Source organism: Rana temporaria, chromosome 7 (assembly GCF_905171775.1).
Source record: "Rana temporaria chromosome 7, aRanTem1.1, whole genome shotgun sequence".
Lineage (NCBI taxonomy): Eukaryota > Metazoa > Chordata > Amphibia > Anura > Ranidae > Rana > Rana temporaria.
Genome location: NC_053495.1, coordinates 112,634,301 through 112,653,071, shown reverse-complemented (window position 1 = coordinate 112,653,071; position 18,771 = coordinate 112,634,301). Strand labels below are relative to the sequence as shown.

At 42.2% G+C, this 18,771-nt stretch overlaps 1 protein-coding gene across 3 annotated transcripts in view; it reads right to left on the bottom strand.

Moving 5' to 3' along the window:
• Positions 1-18,771, bottom strand: part of LOC120945568 — a 47,270-nt gene that overhangs the window by 17,835 nt on the left and 10,664 nt on the right. For 2 of the 3 annotated variants that reach the window (XM_040359830.1, XM_040359831.1), the window contains exons 3-5: positions 14,609-14,680; positions 9,549-9,758; positions 6,801-6,860 (exon numbers count right to left, since the gene is read on the bottom strand). In XM_040359830.1, coding sequence (XP_040215764.1) covers positions 6,801-6,860; positions 9,549-9,758; positions 14,609-14,680 — 342 coding nt within the window. The remainder of the gene's footprint in view (positions 1-6,800; positions 6,861-9,548; positions 9,759-14,608; positions 14,681-18,771) is intronic. The other variant, XM_040359832.1, reaches the window with a different exon arrangement.

The following is an 18,771-nucleotide window of genomic DNA, read 5'->3' as shown; positions in this document are numbered from 1 at the left end:
TACCAGACATCTCAATTGATACTGACAGGATACAAGTTTAAGAGCCTGATAGGAGACAGGCCATAGGAGCGGTGACTCTCCTCATAGACGGCCATTATACGGTAATTACCAGGCTATTAGACCTGCTGAGGGAGTTGGATTGACACCAGCGGGTGGATAGTTCAGTAGAAAACCGGTCCATGACAGGCAAATATCACAGGAAAGGCAGGAATATTAATAAAGGATCTGTTATGAAAAAGACTCTCATCAAAATGGCCGCCGTACCTCAGATACACACACTGGAAACAACAGAGGCCTCCACATCTGACAGGCAAGTTTTATCTCCTTTGCTGGCTGCATCTTTACCTCAGGCATCTTGTTCTGACACATCTCCTATTCTGTATTCCACTGCACTGAAGGAAGGAGTGATTCCTAGTAATGTTGGACATATAATTCCTGCAGAGATTCCCTCACAGAACCCTGTTAATGTGCATACTAATGCTGAACAGGCTCGTGATGTTTCCTTCAATGTCACTGATTTGTTTAACAGAATATCTGAAATGCTGGACAGGGGACTGGCACAGAATGCTGAGAGAATCACTAGAGACATTAGGGCTGACTTTCAATGTCTTGGAAACAGGATTGAAACTATTGAACACAAACTGGATATCAATATTGCCAGAATTGATCAGAATGCTGACCATTTGTTATTTCTGCAAGAACAGCTGGAAGCTGCTCAGGCTAGGATCGAAAATCTTGAGAACAGATCAAGGAGGGACAATTTCAGGGTCAGGGGATTGCCTGAATCCGTTGTTGATGTTCATGCGGCAATACAGGACATTATTAAAGTTCTGATTCCGTCTATTCCAACTCACAAATTGGAATTGGACCGTGCACATAGGTCCCTAGGACCATTGAGAAAGGATGGCTTACCGAGGGATGTGGTAGTCAAACCTCATTATTATTCTGTCAAGGAAGAAATAATGAAAAAATCTCGACAACATGAGCAATTACAATACCAGGGCGCAACCATCCAAATATTTTCTGATATTTCCCCGTACACAATACAGAGGAGAAGAGAGATGAAACCTTTATTGTCTGCCCTCTTGAAAAAGGACATCAGGTATAAATGGGCCTTTCCGTTCGCACTGAAATTTTCATATAATGGCAGACATTATGTAGTTCACAATTTTCAGGAGGGTGAAAGACTATTATTGGATCTGAAGATTATTTTTGTCGAACCGGACATGGATACTACGCCTACCCAGCAAAATTCGGCCAAAAGACAAACCCCTATTAGCCCGAATTCTTCTACCTGGAACAGAGTCAAGCACAGGAAGGTTAAGAATGACTTTGCTACCTGAAGTTGAGATACATTTCTTTGCATTCTTTTTTTTTCCTTCGTGTGGTCGTCAAATTTTATTTTATTTTTTTCCTCTTACGATTGGTAGAAATGGTTTCACCAAAACATTTTTTGTCTGCATTTTCCCAGGGAACATGGATTTTTTGATATTTTTTTAAATATATATAAACTTAGATTTATTGATTAATATATAATTTTCCATTTTTTTTTTTTTAGCATATGATTATATATTTTGAAGGGTTAAGGGAGGGGTTGGAATGTGTGTTTTTTTTATTTTTTATTTGTGCCAATCTGGGAAAATTCATGTTAATATTTGTTATATTTACTATGCCTTTTTGGGTCGATTTCTTCTTACACAAGAATTTAATTTATGATTATTTAACCGTCGTCGGCGGCCGGCGGTGGGGCATTGGGCCTCAGCTTGCTTCTTGGGTCGACATTTGGTCGTCCTAGGGAGTAGGTACCTAGCCCTTTATATGGGCTGTTCTAAGGTCATGTGTTTGAATGAGGGGAGGGAGGATATACTCTCCCTTCATTCTGGGTCATGGTTTGACCTTCTGTTATCCTACAGTTTACTATATTGTTTATGTTTTTGTTTTTATTTCTTCATCTTCTACTTTTATACCTTTTCTTTCTCTCCTACCTTATTTACCATGTCAGCCTACCTGCCAATTAGTGGTTTTACTGGATTGTGTACACAGCCATCGTTATGCAACCCGTCTATGGTACTGATCACGACTCATGGCTGGTTCAAATAACCCTTCTACACCCCTTCGTGTTGTTTCACACAACACTCAGGGGTTGAATTCTCCAATTAAAAGGCGAAAGGCCCTACAAGCCTACAAGTCCCTTCATGTCGATGTGGTTTTCCTACAAGAGACACACTTCCCAAAACGGTACGCCCCCTCTTTTTTGCATGCACATTTTCCGGTGTTTTACCTGTCTAAAGCAGAAAATAAGACTAAAGGGGTAGCCGTCTTATTTTCTAAATTCTGCAATTTTGACTTGATTAAGGAATACGCGGACCCGGAGGGTAGATTTGTCTTGGTAAAGGGAACCCTGGAAGGAAATCTGTATACTTTTGTCTCGTATTATGCACCTAATAGGGGACAAAAGGGATTCTTTTATCAGATGTTTGATGTTCTCCAACCTTTTATGGAGGGTATCATCATTATGGGTGGAGATTCCAACTTAGCCTTTGATTCGGGATTAGATAAATCTAAACAACATAATGCTAAAATGATTAGACCAACTAAAGCTAGTACACAGGTGGCGCGTATGCTTCACCAATCTAGTTTGACTGATATATGGAGGGAATTGAATAGTAAAACTAAAGATTTCACTCACTTTTCTAATCCCCACCAATCATATTCACGAATAGACCATATATTGCTTTCCAATCGTCACGTCCCTTCAGCTATAAAATCTACTATTGTGGATGTCTCTTGGTCAGACCATTCTATGGTTCTGTTATCTTTAAGAAAAGAGAATTCTACCCAAAGAGTGTCTCATTGGACACTTAAACAGTCAATTTTAAAGGATCCTGTTTTAGTAGCAGAAATTGAACAAGCTATAAAAGAATATTTTGATTTTAATGATACAGAAGAAATGTCCCCAGAAACTTTATGGGCTGCTCATAAGGTGACTGTTAGGGGCAAAATTATACAGATTGCATCTAGAGTAAAAAGAATGAGGAAGTTAGAGGTGGAAAAACTTGAAGAGACATATGTGGACTTGAGTAGAAAACATAAATTAGATCCTTCTGAATTTCCTACTTCCAAACTTGATTCAGCTAGAACTGCATTGAATCTAGCGCTTACAGTAAGGGCAGATGAGGCTATGAAATGGACTGGTGCTAGATTTTACCGGTTAAAAGATAGGATAGGCCCGATGCTGGCGAATAAATTGTCCCCTAGATTTAGATCAAGGATTCTACCCAAAATTAGACAAGCAAATGGTTCATTTACTCTGAACCCTCGGCGGATAATGACAGCCTTTCAAAACTTTTATTCCAAACTTTACGCTTTTGATGGCGACTATGCATCTGATAAAGTGGAGAAGTTTCTTGATGGCTTAGATCTTCCTAAATTGACAGAGATACATAGAGGGGTATTGGAGGCTCCCATATTGGCCGAGGAAGTTCAGATGGTGATCAATAATTTGAAAACGGATAAGGCTCCCGGTCCGGATGGTTTTTCTTCTCCTTACTACAAAACATTTTCAGTTGTCCTGACGCCCTATCTCGCACAGTTTTATAATTACTTAACGGATGGTAACCCTATAGGTAAACAACTCAATATGGCATATATTTCGGTAATCCCGAAACCTGACAAGGACCACAGTCAAGTTGAGAATTATAGACCAATATCCCTTATAAACAATGACCTTAAAATTTTGACTAAAATAATGGCCAATAGATTGTCATCTTTCATAGGTCAATATATTCATAAGGATCAAGTCGGTTTTATTCCCGGGAGGCAAGGTCCAGACCAGATAAGGAGGGCTGTCGATCTAATTTCTATAATGCAATCTAGATGGACTGGGGAACATAAGCAAGAGGGTATGCTTCTTTCATTAGACCTTCAGAAGGCCTTTGACTCAGTTTCTTGGCCATATATGTTTGCAGTACTGAGGAGATGGGGATTTGGTTCCAGAATTATGGGCATTTTATCTGCACTTTATTCTTCTCCTGAGGCTAAAATACGATTACAAGGTATATTTTCAGAATCTATTAAAATAAAAAGAGGTACGAGGCAGGGATGTCCCTTGTCTCCCCTGATATTCGCGATCGTGATAGAATCTTTGGCAATAGCTATTCGAAGTAACTCGAATATCAGGGGGGTTAACTGTACGCAAAAAGATCATAAATGTGCGTTATTTGCAGATGACCTGTTACTATTCATAACCTCACCAACCTCCTCTTTACCTGCAATCTACTCTTTGCTGGACAATTTCTCATAAGTTTCAGGGCTTAAAGTCAATATGGCCAAATCTAGAGCCCTTAATGTATCGCTGCCTGAAACTATGGTATCCTTACTGAAAAATGAATATAAATTCAGCTGGAACAATTCATCTATTAAATATTTGGGTATTAATCTGACTCCGAATTTCGAGTCTTTATATTTAGCTAATTACCCTCCTATGTATAAGAAACTTGAAAAGGATTTGTGCGACTGGGGTACTCAGAACATAGGCTGGATAGGCAGGATTAATTCGGTTAAGATGACCCTTCTCCCCAGACTTCTATATATTTTTCGCTCACTACCTATACCGATAAAAAAAAATCATTTGAAGTCCTTTCAGGGTAAAATTACCAAATTTATCTGGAACAAAAAGGGTCCGCGTGTTTCTTCACGTTGTCTTTTTAATCTCCCTGAACAGGGGGGTCTGGGAGTTCCAAATGTGTGGTGGTATTACCAAGCTGCTAGATTGGCCCAACTATCAGACGTATACATCAAAAAGGATCGTCCTGAATGGGTTAATATAGAAGAACAGGCATCCCCAGCGTATTCGTTAGAAAGTTTATTGTGGTGTATCCCCAAACGTAGACCTTCTATTCTGTCCCCGGCTCTTTCACAGGCTTTAGTTCTCTGGGATTCACTTAGGAATAATCCTTCCATAATCTCGAAGGGTCGACCTTTGGCTGATATTTTTCAAGATCCGATCTTTACCTCTAATGTTGATATCGAATCATTTAAATGGTGGCGTGACAAGGGGGTGTACCGTATTGGGCGTTTTTTTTCACATTTAGGTCCCCTTTCTGAACAATATTTTGTGGATAATTTTAATCTTCCTTCCTCTGAGAAATTGAGATTTTCTCAAATATACGATTATGCTCAGAAACTTTGGACAGACAAAATTGTATCTGGACGTCTATCTCCATATGAGCATAAATGTGATCAAGCTTCGGAGAGAAGGGGACTTATTTCGGTTATATATAAATCACTTGCGACAAATAATAATAAATTACCTCATATGCTAGCTTGGGAGAGGGAACTTCATGATGAATGGGACTTGAAAGATTGGTGTGGAAACTTTATTAGATCTATTAAAGGCTTTATGAGTGTGCCTCTTATGGAGGCAAATGTGAAAATATTTACCAGGTGGTATCTTGTTCCTCTAAAATTGGCATCTATTTATCCCTCCTCCTCACCTCTGTGCTTTAGAGGATGCCATGGGGTGGGCTCTATGATACACACATGGTGGGAATGTCCAAGGATACGTGGATACTGGAACAAGGTATTCCATATTATTAGACGGGTCACGGGTTGTAATTTACATCAGTCCCCGGCGATTGCTTTGCTGAATGGATTCATACCTCAGGTTCAAAAGGTTACCAGAAAACTGATATTATTTTTCCTGACAGGTGCTAGAATTACTATAGCAGCTGCCTGGAAGAAACCATCGGTTTCTATACTAAGTATGAAAAGAAAAGTCACATGGATAATGGAACAAGAAAAAAGAATTGGCTCCATGATGGATAAACTTACCCAGTTCAATGAAATATGGGAGCCTTGGTTGAAATTTATGGGAATCTCATATACCTTGCGGATTTAGTATTAGCTTTCGCTTTGGACTGATGTGCACTTTTGACAGGTAGGCTCTTTGTCCTTCTTTTATCTCTTCTCCAACTCCTTTCTCTTTCTCTATCTTTCTTTCTTTTATTATGCTGTCTTTTTTTTTCTCTATTATTATTTCTCTTTCTCTCTTATTATTTTTTTTATTATATGAATAAGGAACAAGTTTTGCATACATATATTGTTCTTTTCCTTTATTTTGACAAGAATAATTTATATTCTTTATTATTCTTCCCATATGTTACATTTTATTTTAAAATGGTTTGATTGAACCTAATTGTAATGGTTTCTTAAACCCTCTCAGGTATGTTATATGGAGGATGGTTTTGAAGTTGTCCTCTTGTTATCGGGTTATTCTTATTATCTATTAAAAGAGAGGGGGGATGATAGGGGTTATTCTGCCTCTTAGGGCACAGAGTGATCCCATTAGGGGTGTCGGGGGGTGGAGTTTACCCTAGGCATCTATCCTCCTTATAGATCTAAACAAACAATCTATTATATTTTTTTAAATTTCATGGGTCTGGATTGGATTATACGGATTATAGTATCTCTGGAGGTTGGGGAGGACAATTGGGTTGGATTTTGTTTTCTTCAATATATTTATTCTTTTTTGTTATTCACAATTTCTTTTACGTTTTAATGGTACTTTGTTTCAATGTGGAATGGAAGGGCAGGAAATGAACTAAATGTACCTTGTTGTTTTTGACTGTATGCCACAATGTAATAATTTTAATTGATGTTCATTACATTGTACTGATTTATTTTTTCTGAAAATAAACTTAAACTTGAATGAAAAAAAAAAGATATGCCAAGATAAATATACATTTTAAAGGTATATACCTACATACATAAATACTTGTCTTGGTTTGTTAAGTACTTACGGTAGTAAAATCCTTCACTAGATCCAAGAAGCCGACAATTGTAAATAAGAAAATGGCAACCTAGAGCAAAGTAATAAATGCATTATAAAAAAGGTGCTCCGCCATTTGTCCAGACAAAAGGGACACTACCTGGAAAGTACCCGGCGATGACACTACAAATACCTCTCATCATTGGTAGACTGCTCAGACTGTGAAGGTTTTAGGAGTACTAAGGGCCAGATTCACGTAGAAGTGCGGCGGCGTAACGTATCGTAGATACGTTACACCGCCGCAAGTTTTCATCGCAAGTGCCTGATTCACAAAGCACTTGCGATGAAAACCTATGCTGGCAGCCTCCGGCGTAAGCCCGCGTAATTCCAATGGGCGAGTGCCATTTAAATTAGGCGCGCTCCCGCGCCGGACCTATTGCGCATGCTCCGTTTCGAAATTCCCGCCGTGCTTTGCGCGAAGTGACGTAATTTTTTCGAACGGCGATGACGTGGGACGTGCGTAGCGTACTTTCGTATTCCCGGACGTTTTACGCAAGACAACATTTTTTTTTTATTTTGACGCGGGAACGACGGCCATACTTTAAACAGCACATACGTGTGCTGTCTAAAGTTAGGGCAGGTCAAACGACGCCTAAAATTGCGACGGGAAACTATACTAGCGACGACGTACCGAACGCGAAAATCCATCATAGATCGCCGTAACTGCTAATTTGCATACCCGACGCTGGAATACGAAGCGAACTCCACCCAGCGGCGGCCGCGGTACTGCATCCCAAGATCCGACAGTGTAAAACAATTACACCTGTCGGATCTAAGGGCTATCTATGCATAACTGATTCTATGAATCAGTCGCATAGATACTCTGAGAGATACGACGGAGTATCTGAGATACTCCGTCGTATCTCCGCTGTGAATCTGGCCCCTTATTCCCAACTACAACATATAATCAAAAAAATCATTCAGATAGAAAAACATTACAATTCTCACTGAAAATGGGACGTATTTATAAATTAGTGGATGTGTCATTCACCAAACATTCAGTGCAGGAAATCAATCACCGTAAATCCAAAACACATGGGCCATGAAGATAAAAATGTCACATTCACTGCTTTCCAGATACAGATATACCCCGCTGTGTACAGGCTGGGGCTATATTTCCCAAGAAGGGAGATTTCTGAGCTTGGAATATTTCTAGTAATAGGTGTAGTCTCGGTCAGGCACCGTAAATGCTCTACTCATCTGCAAACTGTACATGTCAGGTTACAGTTAATGTACAGTGCAATTTATTGTGGTCAGGATTACAAACAAAAAGTTTATATTTTTTTTCTTTTTTGTGTAGTAGGTAGTATTTTTCACAACCAGCATGTAAGCAGGGGTGCTCAACCTGTGGCCCTCCAGCTGTTGCAAAACTACAAGTCCCATTTGGGAGTCATGGTTGTGACTGACAGCCTAATGGGACTTGTAGTTCTGCAACAGCTGGAGGGCCACAGGTTGAGCACCCCTGAAGCAGAACTTTTAGCTGCTTTTCGCATGCAGTAGAGTCGTTTTTTAATGAAAAGCCAAAAGGGAACAAGAGCACTGTCTCTTTAGCTAACAAAGGGCCAGATTCTCAAAAGAGATACGACGGCGTATCTCCAGATATGCCGTCGTATCTCTGACTCTGGCCGGTCGTATCTGTGCGCCTGATTCTTAGAATCAGTTACGCATAGACTTCCCTTAGATCCGACTGGCGTAAGTCTCTTACGCCGTCGGATCGTAACTGCATATTTACGATGGCCGCTAGGGGCGTGTACGCTGATTTACGCTTAGAAATATGTAAATCAGCTAGATACGCGAATTCACGAACGTACGCCCGGCCGGCGCAGTACAGATATGCCGTTTACGTTAGGCTTTTCCCGGCGTAAAGTTACCCCTGCTATATGGTGGCGTAAGTGCTTGCGTACCAATGTTAAGTATGGCCGTCTTTCCCGAGTCAAATTTTGAATTTTTTATGTCGTTTGCGTAATTCGTCCGTGAATGGGGCTGGACGTAATTTACGTTCACGTCAAAACCAATATGTCCTTGCGGCGTATTAGGAGCAATGCACACTGGGAGATTTCCACGGACGGCGTATGCGCCGTTCGTGAAAAACGTCAATCACGTTGGGTCACAAGTTATTAACATAAAACACGCCCCCCTGTTCCAAATTTGAATTAGACGGGCTTACGCCGCCGCAACTTACGGAGCAAGTGCTTTGAGAATACAGCACTTGCCCTTCTAAGTTGCGGAGGCGTAATGTAAATCGGATATGTTACGCCCGCGCAAAGATACGCGGATCTACGAGAATCTGGCCCCTAGTGCTTAGGGTTAGCTCTAGGAATCATGTTTCATATATGAACTGTTTATTGTCAAACAAAAGATCGTCAAACGCTTTTCAGAGGGGCGGCAAGGGCTAGAGCACATGTAAATGAGCCCATAGGGTTTAGATCTGCTTTTTATGAATGAGCTGCAAAATGCAGGCTGTGGTATGCAATCATCCTGAAAAGTATAACTGAGAGCAGATGGTGATATGCCTACGCTTAGAACTGAAGATATTCTTCCCTACATACCAATTAGGTTCATGCTAATCTGATTAGCGCCTATGAGGTGCTAACTCAAGTTCTTAAACCCGATACTTAGCACCAAAACAGAACAAGGCACAACATACTGACACCTATTCATATTTTGACATGCCATGTATTTCATATATATTTATGTTATAAAAAAAATTGTACACTACCTCTAGAAATCTGTCAAAAAACATGGGGAAGGTGTCTTCAGAGTTGTTGTCATCATCAGTCTTGAGTCTAAAGTGAATATTTTGAAGATGCTTCTCCAATATGGTTGGATCACAATCAATCTCTTTATTAATACATTTCAGGAAGTCTCTCAGAGTCTGGCTGCTAACAGTAATTTCAGCATGATACTGGGCATCTTCATCAGCAGTAGGCTAGTAAAATAAGAAGATATGGCCGAATTATTGATGTGTATTATGAGTGGACACCCATGATGGAGGTTACGTATTTTTTTCCACTTTGGATTGAATAAGGGAGGGTTATGGAGGGTTATAACCCCTGTCAGATTTTTCTTTGCCATTTGTGTCCCATTGGAAAGATTGCCCTTCACTTCCTGTCCCATAGCCGGGCTCCATGGATGTCTGGAGACTGGGAGCCTGGCGGTGCGGCGAGAAATACTCCCAAAAGGTCACAGAGGAGCTGGGAGGATCCTCAGGCTTCTGAGGAGCGGGTTCTCCTGGCGGATTCTCCTGGCGCCACCCATATACAAGACATAGAAATCCCCATAAAAGGTCGCAGAGCTGTGGGCTGGTGAAGAGCCAAGAGCTCAGGCTTTCATACAGGGCAACTTTTGGTCACACCCTCCTTCTTTAATTTATGTACTATGAGATGCAACAAGAGTTAAAATACCCTGTGCTGGAAGCACACTGGATAGTCAGACCACTGATTTTGAACTCTTTAAAGTGGTATTAAAGTTTCGGCTTTATTTTTTTATCTTTATTTTTTTTGAACAAAAATGTTATACTTACCTACTCTGTGCAGTGATTTTGCACAGAGCAGCCCTAATCTTCTTCTTCTTGGGTCCTCCACCGGCGGTCCTGGCCCCTCCACCTTGACCAGTGCCCCCATAAGCAATAGTGTCTGGGAGCCTGCAGTCAAATGCGGGAGACTCCTGTGACTCTCGGGAGACTTGAGAAGTCTGTGAGGGACACATGCCAGCACATTTGGGGTTATGGATCCTGAGTATTTGCTACAAGCCAGTGGAAATGTAATGATATCTAGGTCACCCTTCATTCACATATCTGCTGCAGCCCCAGCATTTCCATACATGAGACTGTAAGGGCCCTTTCACACGGGCGGATCAGTAATGATCCGCCTCCCTGTGTCCGCTTTGCTTAGCGGGGATCCTCCGTAAAATCCCTGCTGAGCCGTCGGCTGACAGGGCGGTCCCCGCACACTGTGCAGGGACTGCCCTGTCTTTCCTCCACTCTCCCCTATGGGGGATCAGATGAACACGCACCATATGTCCGTGATCACCCGATCCGATCCGCCAGACGGAAGAAAAATAGGATTTTCTTCCGTCCGAACAATCGGATCATTGTGGAGGCGGGTGATTACGGGTGTCAGCGGACGGTCATCCGCTGACACCCGCAATCACATGGGGACCAATGTATGTCCCGTTTTCATCCGCAACGGATGGAAGAAAATGCGGACATACGGTCCGCACATGTGAAAGGGGCCTAAGGGTTAAGTGGAGGTGCAGCTTTTTCCATCAAGCCCATGACAGCAAAATGGTTGTGGGGCTTATGGTACATAATGGAACATTTCCTGTATTACTGCATTGTACAACCATTGTCTGTCACAGAAGAGCTGTACAGAGGGGTTCCCAAGTGTTGGAGAAAACTTGTCACCTCCATAAGGATGCTCAGACCTTCACACTATCTAGGTGTGCTTTGCTCTACAATCCATCAGATAACAGCAGGTCTAGATAGGACCACTGATGCACATAGAGTCCTTAAACCCCCACAGACATGCGCGCACACACACACAAGCTGAGAATGTGACCAGACCTGATGTGACCTCTTCTTCAGCTGGGCGGTGTCCAGCCACACTCCGCACTCCTTTAGGCTGCAGGCAGCGGCTACGCTGTTTCTTCACCTTCATATTTCTAATCACATATAAAGAAGTCTCAGCTCCAAAGAGCAATTCAACTTCCCGCCAGACGTCCCAATTATAGGCTCCCTTCCCACTACCTGTTCACATTACTGCAGGCTGCCCTCATACTTTGGAATGCCACATGCGCCTTTCACTCAGACAGAAGACAGAGCAGCCCAAGCAGACGTACTCTATTCGGCCACTCTGGCTGCTCTGTCTGTTGCTGAGTGACAGGCGCACCTGGGAGATCATGCATCGCTTGTGGGTGTCCGGGAGCCCTTTCTTCTCTGTGCTGGCAGCTCAGCTGTCAGCTAATTGGCAGCTCCCATCTCTCCACAGTGATCCACCTGTTGATGATCCGCTCGTCAGCTCTGCCTACTTAAAGCCTTCCACATAAGAGGGGACTGATGAAGTCACGAGGTACGTGACGCAACGCCGTAGGGATCCGGGATCACGTGACACCACCGCTAGCCAGAAGCCACCTGAACAACAGTAAGACAGCGCTGACACGCTGCGTCCCACAACCTATTTTTCTATTGTTATATCTCTTTCATGTACGAGTCCACTTTTATCATTTAATAAACACCCCACTATTTTAGCAGTACTTCACTATCGGAGCATCCTTTTTCTTTCTCCCACATGCTTACTGAGCATTGAGCTTTTAGATCTGCCACACACTCTGGGATCAGAATTAGCCATAGCGGCAAGAGCTCATCACAGAGGACACATTGGGAAGCATCCTGGTACCCATTAGTGTTGCTCACGAATATTCGTATTGCGAATATTCGGCTCGAATATGGCATATTCGAGTATTCGCGATATATTTCGAATTTCGCGGTGAATATTCGCAATTCCGAATATTCGCATTTTTTCAATTTTATTTTTAAAACAGATCACATCCTATCGACGTCTAAAAGCATTGCTGGTATGATTAGAGACCCTGGGTCGAGTAGCTAAGCTGAGGCGATCCTTTTATGTTGCCGAATTGAAAAAAAAAAAATTGCGAATTTTCGCTAATGCGAATGCGAAAATGATTGCGAATTTTCGATAACTGTGGTAGGAGAACTCTGATTGTCTCTGATGCAAAAGGGGGGGGCTTTGTGTATGTTTCTGTTATGAATATTTGTATGTTTGATATTATTTTTTTTTGTAAGAAGGAAAAAATTGCGCATACCTTAAAAAAAGGGGAGAATACAGCAGCAACTCAAAAATGTTATACAACATAAATTAATACAAGACAGAAAATGGAGTCGCTCTACAAGAATAAAAAATATGTCTAGTGACAAGACATGTGGGCAAATTATAAAATAAGCAAGCGCAAATAACTTGTGAAATACACAGTGAAACAAATATATAAAGAAATATAGTCCCAAAGAAAAATAATCTTTCATAAAAATGTCTTTGATATGTGAAGTGAAAAAAAGTCCAAAGCATGCAGCATGAACGTGTTCAATCTTCAAGGTGTTTGATTGACAAACGGCTGTGACAGATGGATAGAGTAAAGAATCACCACCAATGCAAAACACTTTTTATTTTCTATTGTAAAATATCAAGAATATTCTGAGCCAATCAGAGTGCTCCTTCCGCATTTGCCGAATATTCGCAATTATTTTGTATTGTAAAATATCAAGAATATTCTGAGCCAATCAGAGTGCTCCTTCCGCATTTGCCGAATATTCGCAATTATTTTGTATTGTAAAATATCAAGAATATTCTGAGCCAATCAGAGTGCTCCTTCCGCATTTGCCGAATATTCGCAATTATTTTGTATTGTAAAATATCACGAATATTCTGAGCCAATCAGAGTGCTCCTACAGCATTTGTCGAAATTGCGCAGTAAATATCGCATTCGCATTTTGCGAAATTTCGAAAAAATATCAAGAATATTCTGAGCCAATCAGAGTGCTCCTACCGCAGTTATCGAAAATTCGCAATTATTTTCGCATTCGCAATAGCGAAAATTCGCAATCATTTCATTTCGATAAAATATCACGAATATTCAAATTTAGCGAATATATCTCGAATATTCGACTATATATTCGAGATATATCGCGAAATCGAATATGGCGTATTCTGCTCAACACTAGTACCCATCCCCGGACACGCTTACACCCATGCTACATGCCTGTATTTCATTATATTAAGGTGAGAGTTTTGGTAGACTAGTGTTGGATATCTCTTCATTTGTACTGTGATCCTTTACAGCCATCACTTGTCAGTACCCATTGATGCCCACTATCGGTTTCCCCGATTGAAGGACATTTCTCCCATTTAGGACTTTGCACACTCCTTTGCTATTATTGGATCACCTGTGTTAGCTCACTGTTTTGCACTTTATTAATTGTTGCACCTGTTATTGATTGTTTTATTAGTTATTCATTCAAGTTATGTGATTTTTCATGAGATATAGCAGTTTCTAAATTGTTAGGCAGTTGTGGTGGTATCAGTTTCACCACAGTGTGTAGCGCTTATCTCACCCTTTTTTATATTGCAAGTGTAGTTGTATAATTAAGTATGTATCCATATTTGTGAAGGGCAGCGTTTCTCAACCTTCTTTCAATCAAGGCACCCTTTAAAATTCTGCACCCCATTCTAAAATGTAAAAAACGAAACAAATAGTTTTATTTTTTTCTATTAAACCAATAGTTTTACATAATGCAGCAACATGCACATGTGTAGGACTAGGTGATTTATTCTTCTAAAAGCAAACACTGGCACTGGTTAATATTCCAATGTTTCTCTTCTCCCTCAGTTTCTCTCCCCCACTCAGCTAATGTCACCCCAGTGCTGATGGAGAGGGGCAGGGGAGGAACAAACAAGGATGCTGTGCAGGTACCCAACATTATCCTTATTAACCAAGGATGCAATTGGTTGTTAGGACACTGGCGGCTAGAAGGTTGCAATTGTGCACAATGAAAACCTGTGGCTTTACAGGCTTGATCCACCCCGCTGGCTTGTATACAATTTTTGGCCAATTTCTAGGCATTTTGCCAAGGCACCCTGGTTGAAAAAAAGCTACCCTAAGGCAAAGTTCGTGGCAGGGCAAGTTTGCTTACAGTTTGGATTGCTGATTTTTACACTTAACTATAACAATATATAAATTTCCTACATATCAATGGTGCAAACTTACCTCACCAGGTTTTTCAAAATTCTCCAAAGTGCTCTTTAAGTATTGCTCTAATACTGCAGTTATCTCTCTTTGCTTTATAGAAAAAAAATAAGGTTAGTGTCAGGTAATGTATGCAAAATTTTAAATATTCAATATTTTGGGGTCCTTTTTTCCAGAAGCTATATAAAGTGAAGCCTATATAAAGTATAGCTAAGTTTTGAAAATTAAGCCTGGTACACACAGACCCGAATATCGTCCGAACTTCTGAAGAAAGGGCATGCCACATAAAATCTGCCGATCAGCTTCTGTTCAGCGCTCACAGCCAATGGCTGCGAGTCCTGACTGGTGTGTTCTGGGAGGGGGGCAGTCCTCCTATCAGAACACAGTAGCTCAGCGGAAAGTTCACTGTATTAACATCACATAGTTAGTACAGAGACGAGCGCCTCAGTTTTTAATTTTTTCCGCTCACCCCAGCACAGAGATTAGATGTCACACTTCTGTATACAGTACAGTTACATTTGAAGATGGGAAGTGTCATTATGTTTGGGAATGCAGATCTTAGGGGTGACATGGATACTGGGCAATGAGTTATGTGTTCTGGAGTGTAGATCTTAGGGGTAACATGGGTGACATGGATACTGGGGAATAAGCTATGTGCTCTGGAATGTAGATCTTAGGCCTCGTACACACGATAGGATAGCCAGAGGACAACGGTCTGAAGGACTGTTTTCATCGGTCAAAACCTATCATGTGTGGGCCCCATAGGTTATTTAACCTTCGGTTAAAAAAATAGGAACTTGCTTTAAAATTTTACCGATGGACAGGTCAAAACCGATCGTTAGTATGCAAAAGCATTGGTTAAAAACCCGCGCATGCTCAGAATCAAGTCGACGCATGCTTGGAAGCATTGAACTTCGTTTTTTTTAAGCACGTCGTTGTGTTTTACGTCACCGCGTTCTGACACGATCGTTTTTTTAACTGATGGTGTGTAGGCACGACGGACCATCAGTCAGCTTCATCGGTTAACCTATGACAACGGTCCTTCAGACCGTTCTCATCGGATGGACTGATCGTGTGTATGAGGCTTGAGATGAGAGGTAACATGAATACTGGGGAATGAGCGATGTGTTCTGGAGTGTAGATCTTAGGGCTAACATGGGTGACATGGATACTGGGGGAATGAGCTATGTGTTCTGGAATGTAGATCTTAGGGGTAACATGGGTGACATGGATACTGGGGAATGAGCTATGTGTTCTGGAATGTAGATCTTAGGGGTAACATGGGTGACATGGATACTGGGGAATGAGCTATGTGTTCTGGAATGTAGATCTTAGGGGTAACATGGGTGACATGGATACTGGGGAATGAGCTATGTGTTCTGGAATGTAGATCTTAGGGGTAACATGGGTGACATGGATACTGGGGAATGAGCTATGTGTTCTGGAATGTAGATCTTAGGGGTAACATGGGTGACATGGATACTGGGGAATGAGCTATGTGTTCTGGAATGTAGATCTTAGGGGTAACATGGGTGACATGGATACTGGGGAATGAGCTATGTGTTCTGGAATGTAGATCTTAGGGGTAACATGGGTGACATGGATACTGGGGAATGAGCGATGTGTTCTGGAATGTAGATCTTAGGGGTAACATGGGTGACATGGATACTGGGGAATGAGCGATGTGTTCTGGAATGTAGATCTTAGGGGTAACATGGGTGACATGGATACTAGGGAATGAGCTATGTGTTCTGGAATGTAGATCTTAGGGGTAACATGGATACTGGGGAATGAGCTATGTGTTCTGGAATGTCGATCTTAGTGGTAACATGGATACTGGGGAATGAGCTATGTGTTCTGGAATGTCGATCTTAGTGGTAACATGGACACTGGGAAGTTGAGCTATATGTGCTCAGGGGTGGTCTCACTAATAAAATGGGCACTGGGTAGTGAGATATGTTTGCTGGAGTATGGATATCAATTATAACATGGAAACTGGGGATTGAGTTGTGTGTTCTGGAGTGCATATGTTAGTGGTGACATACATAGCTCCAAACTGTCCCTGATTTTGAGGGACTGTCCTTGATTTGGAAAAAGTCCCTCTTTTCCCCTTATTTGTCCCTCATTTTGGTCTGATCTTCATAGTTGTATATAGAATGCAGTATTTATCTTTCAAAAAGTGTTTCTCGGTGCTAAACCTTTCATCCAATTTCTAAATCTGTAAATTCCAAAAGTCAATATAAAGGAATTGTAGTGGTTATAAAGCCCTTGTGGGTTTAACCAATCATTTTTTTTTGTACAACTATCCTTTAAGGGGGCGTGGAAGGGTGTGTCCCCTATGCCTACTTACTTTGCTAATAGGTGTCCCTCATTCCAGTTTCAGAAAGTTGGGAGGTATGGACATAGGTACTGGAAAATAAGTTATGTGTGCTTTGGGACAGATGTCACTAGTAGCAAGGATGCTAGACAGTGAGGTGTGTCTGCTGGGGACAAATCTAATTTGTGTTATGGATGTTGTGTTGTGTGTGCTGTAGTGCACATCTCACTGGTGAAATAGATACTGATGAGTTAGATGTGTGTGAAGAGCAGGTATTCCTGATATCAAGCAGATAGTAGCAATATCTGTCCTCTGTTAAAAATGAGCCCCATAGTTTTACAAAAAAGCAAGCCACTGCCCCCGCCTATAGCTAGGCATTGCAGTAAGTAGCATTGGAAGGCAACATATCACTTACCGACTAGCCCACGGACAACCAAATTAACAATATGCGTTAAAAACAGGGGTTTAGTCTGCACACATTTGCAAATACATTCCAAGCTACATGCCCTGCCAAAGCACCCTGGTATCTGTAGTCCTATCACTAGCTTATGAGTGACTCCACAATGGAAGCACATGCTGTAAAAACACATTTTGTATTACTGTTATATTGGTCAAGCAACACACTGACACCTTTGCAGCCATTGTGCTATGTGCTGGGTGTTCAGCATGCCCCTGTACCTTTAAGAAGGGGTGTTCTATCTTCAGTCCATCTGCCCTCCATCTATCCATCAGAATGCATGTGCTTCCATTGTGGAGTCACTCATAAGCTAGTGATAGGACTACAGAGACCAGGGTGCCTTGGCTGGGCTTAGGGTTGCCACCTGTTCGGGATTCACCCGGACAGTTCGGGTTTGGACTCATGCGTCCGGGTTTCAGACTGTCTGAGACCCGGACACATTATTCAGACTGGAGTAAGTCTCCCCCCTCCCCCTTCTCTCTCCTGCCTCTAAATAAGTATGTTAAGGTAAATCAGGGTTCTCAGAGCACTCATTACATCAGAGCTCCCCTTTACACCAGAGACCTCGCCATACACCTGAGCATCCCTTACATCAGAGTCCCCAGAGTTTTCCCTTACATCAGAGTCCCAGAGTTTTCCCTTACATCAGAGTCCCAGAGTTTTCCCTTATATCAGAGTCCCCAGAGTTTTCCCTTACATCAGAGTCCCCCCTTACAATAAAAGGGAACTCTGTGGACTCAGATTTAAAGGGGGAACTCTGTGGACTCAGATGTAAAGGGGGAGCCCTGTGGACTCAGATGTAAAGGGGGAACCCTGCGGACTCAGATGTAAAGGGGGAGCCCTGCGGACTCAGATGTAAAGGGGGAGCCCTGCGGACTCAGATGTAAAGGGGGAACTCTGCGGACTCAGATGTAAAGGGGGAACCCTGCGGACTCAGATGTAAAGGGGGAACCCTGCGGACTCAGATGTAAAGGGAGAACTCTACGGACTCAGATGCAAAGGGGGAGCCCTGCGGCCTCAGATGCAAAGGGGGAACTCTGCGGACTCAGATGCAAAGGGGGAACTCTGCGGACTCAGATGCAAAGGGGGAACTCTGCGGACTCAGATGCAAAGGGGGAACTCTGCGGACTCAGATGCAAAGGGAGAACTCTGCGGACTCAGATGTAAAGGGGGAACTCTGCGGTCTCAGATGTAAAGGGAGAACTCTGCGGACTCAGATGTAAAGGGGGAACTCTGCAGGCTCAGATGTAAAGGGGGAACTCTGCGGACTCAGATGTAAAGGGGGAACTCTGCGGACTCAGATGTAAAGGGGGAACTCTGCGGACTCAGATGTAAAGGGGGAACTCTGCGGACTCAGATGTAAAGGGGGAACTCTGCGGACTCAGATGTAAAGGGGGAACTCTGCGGACT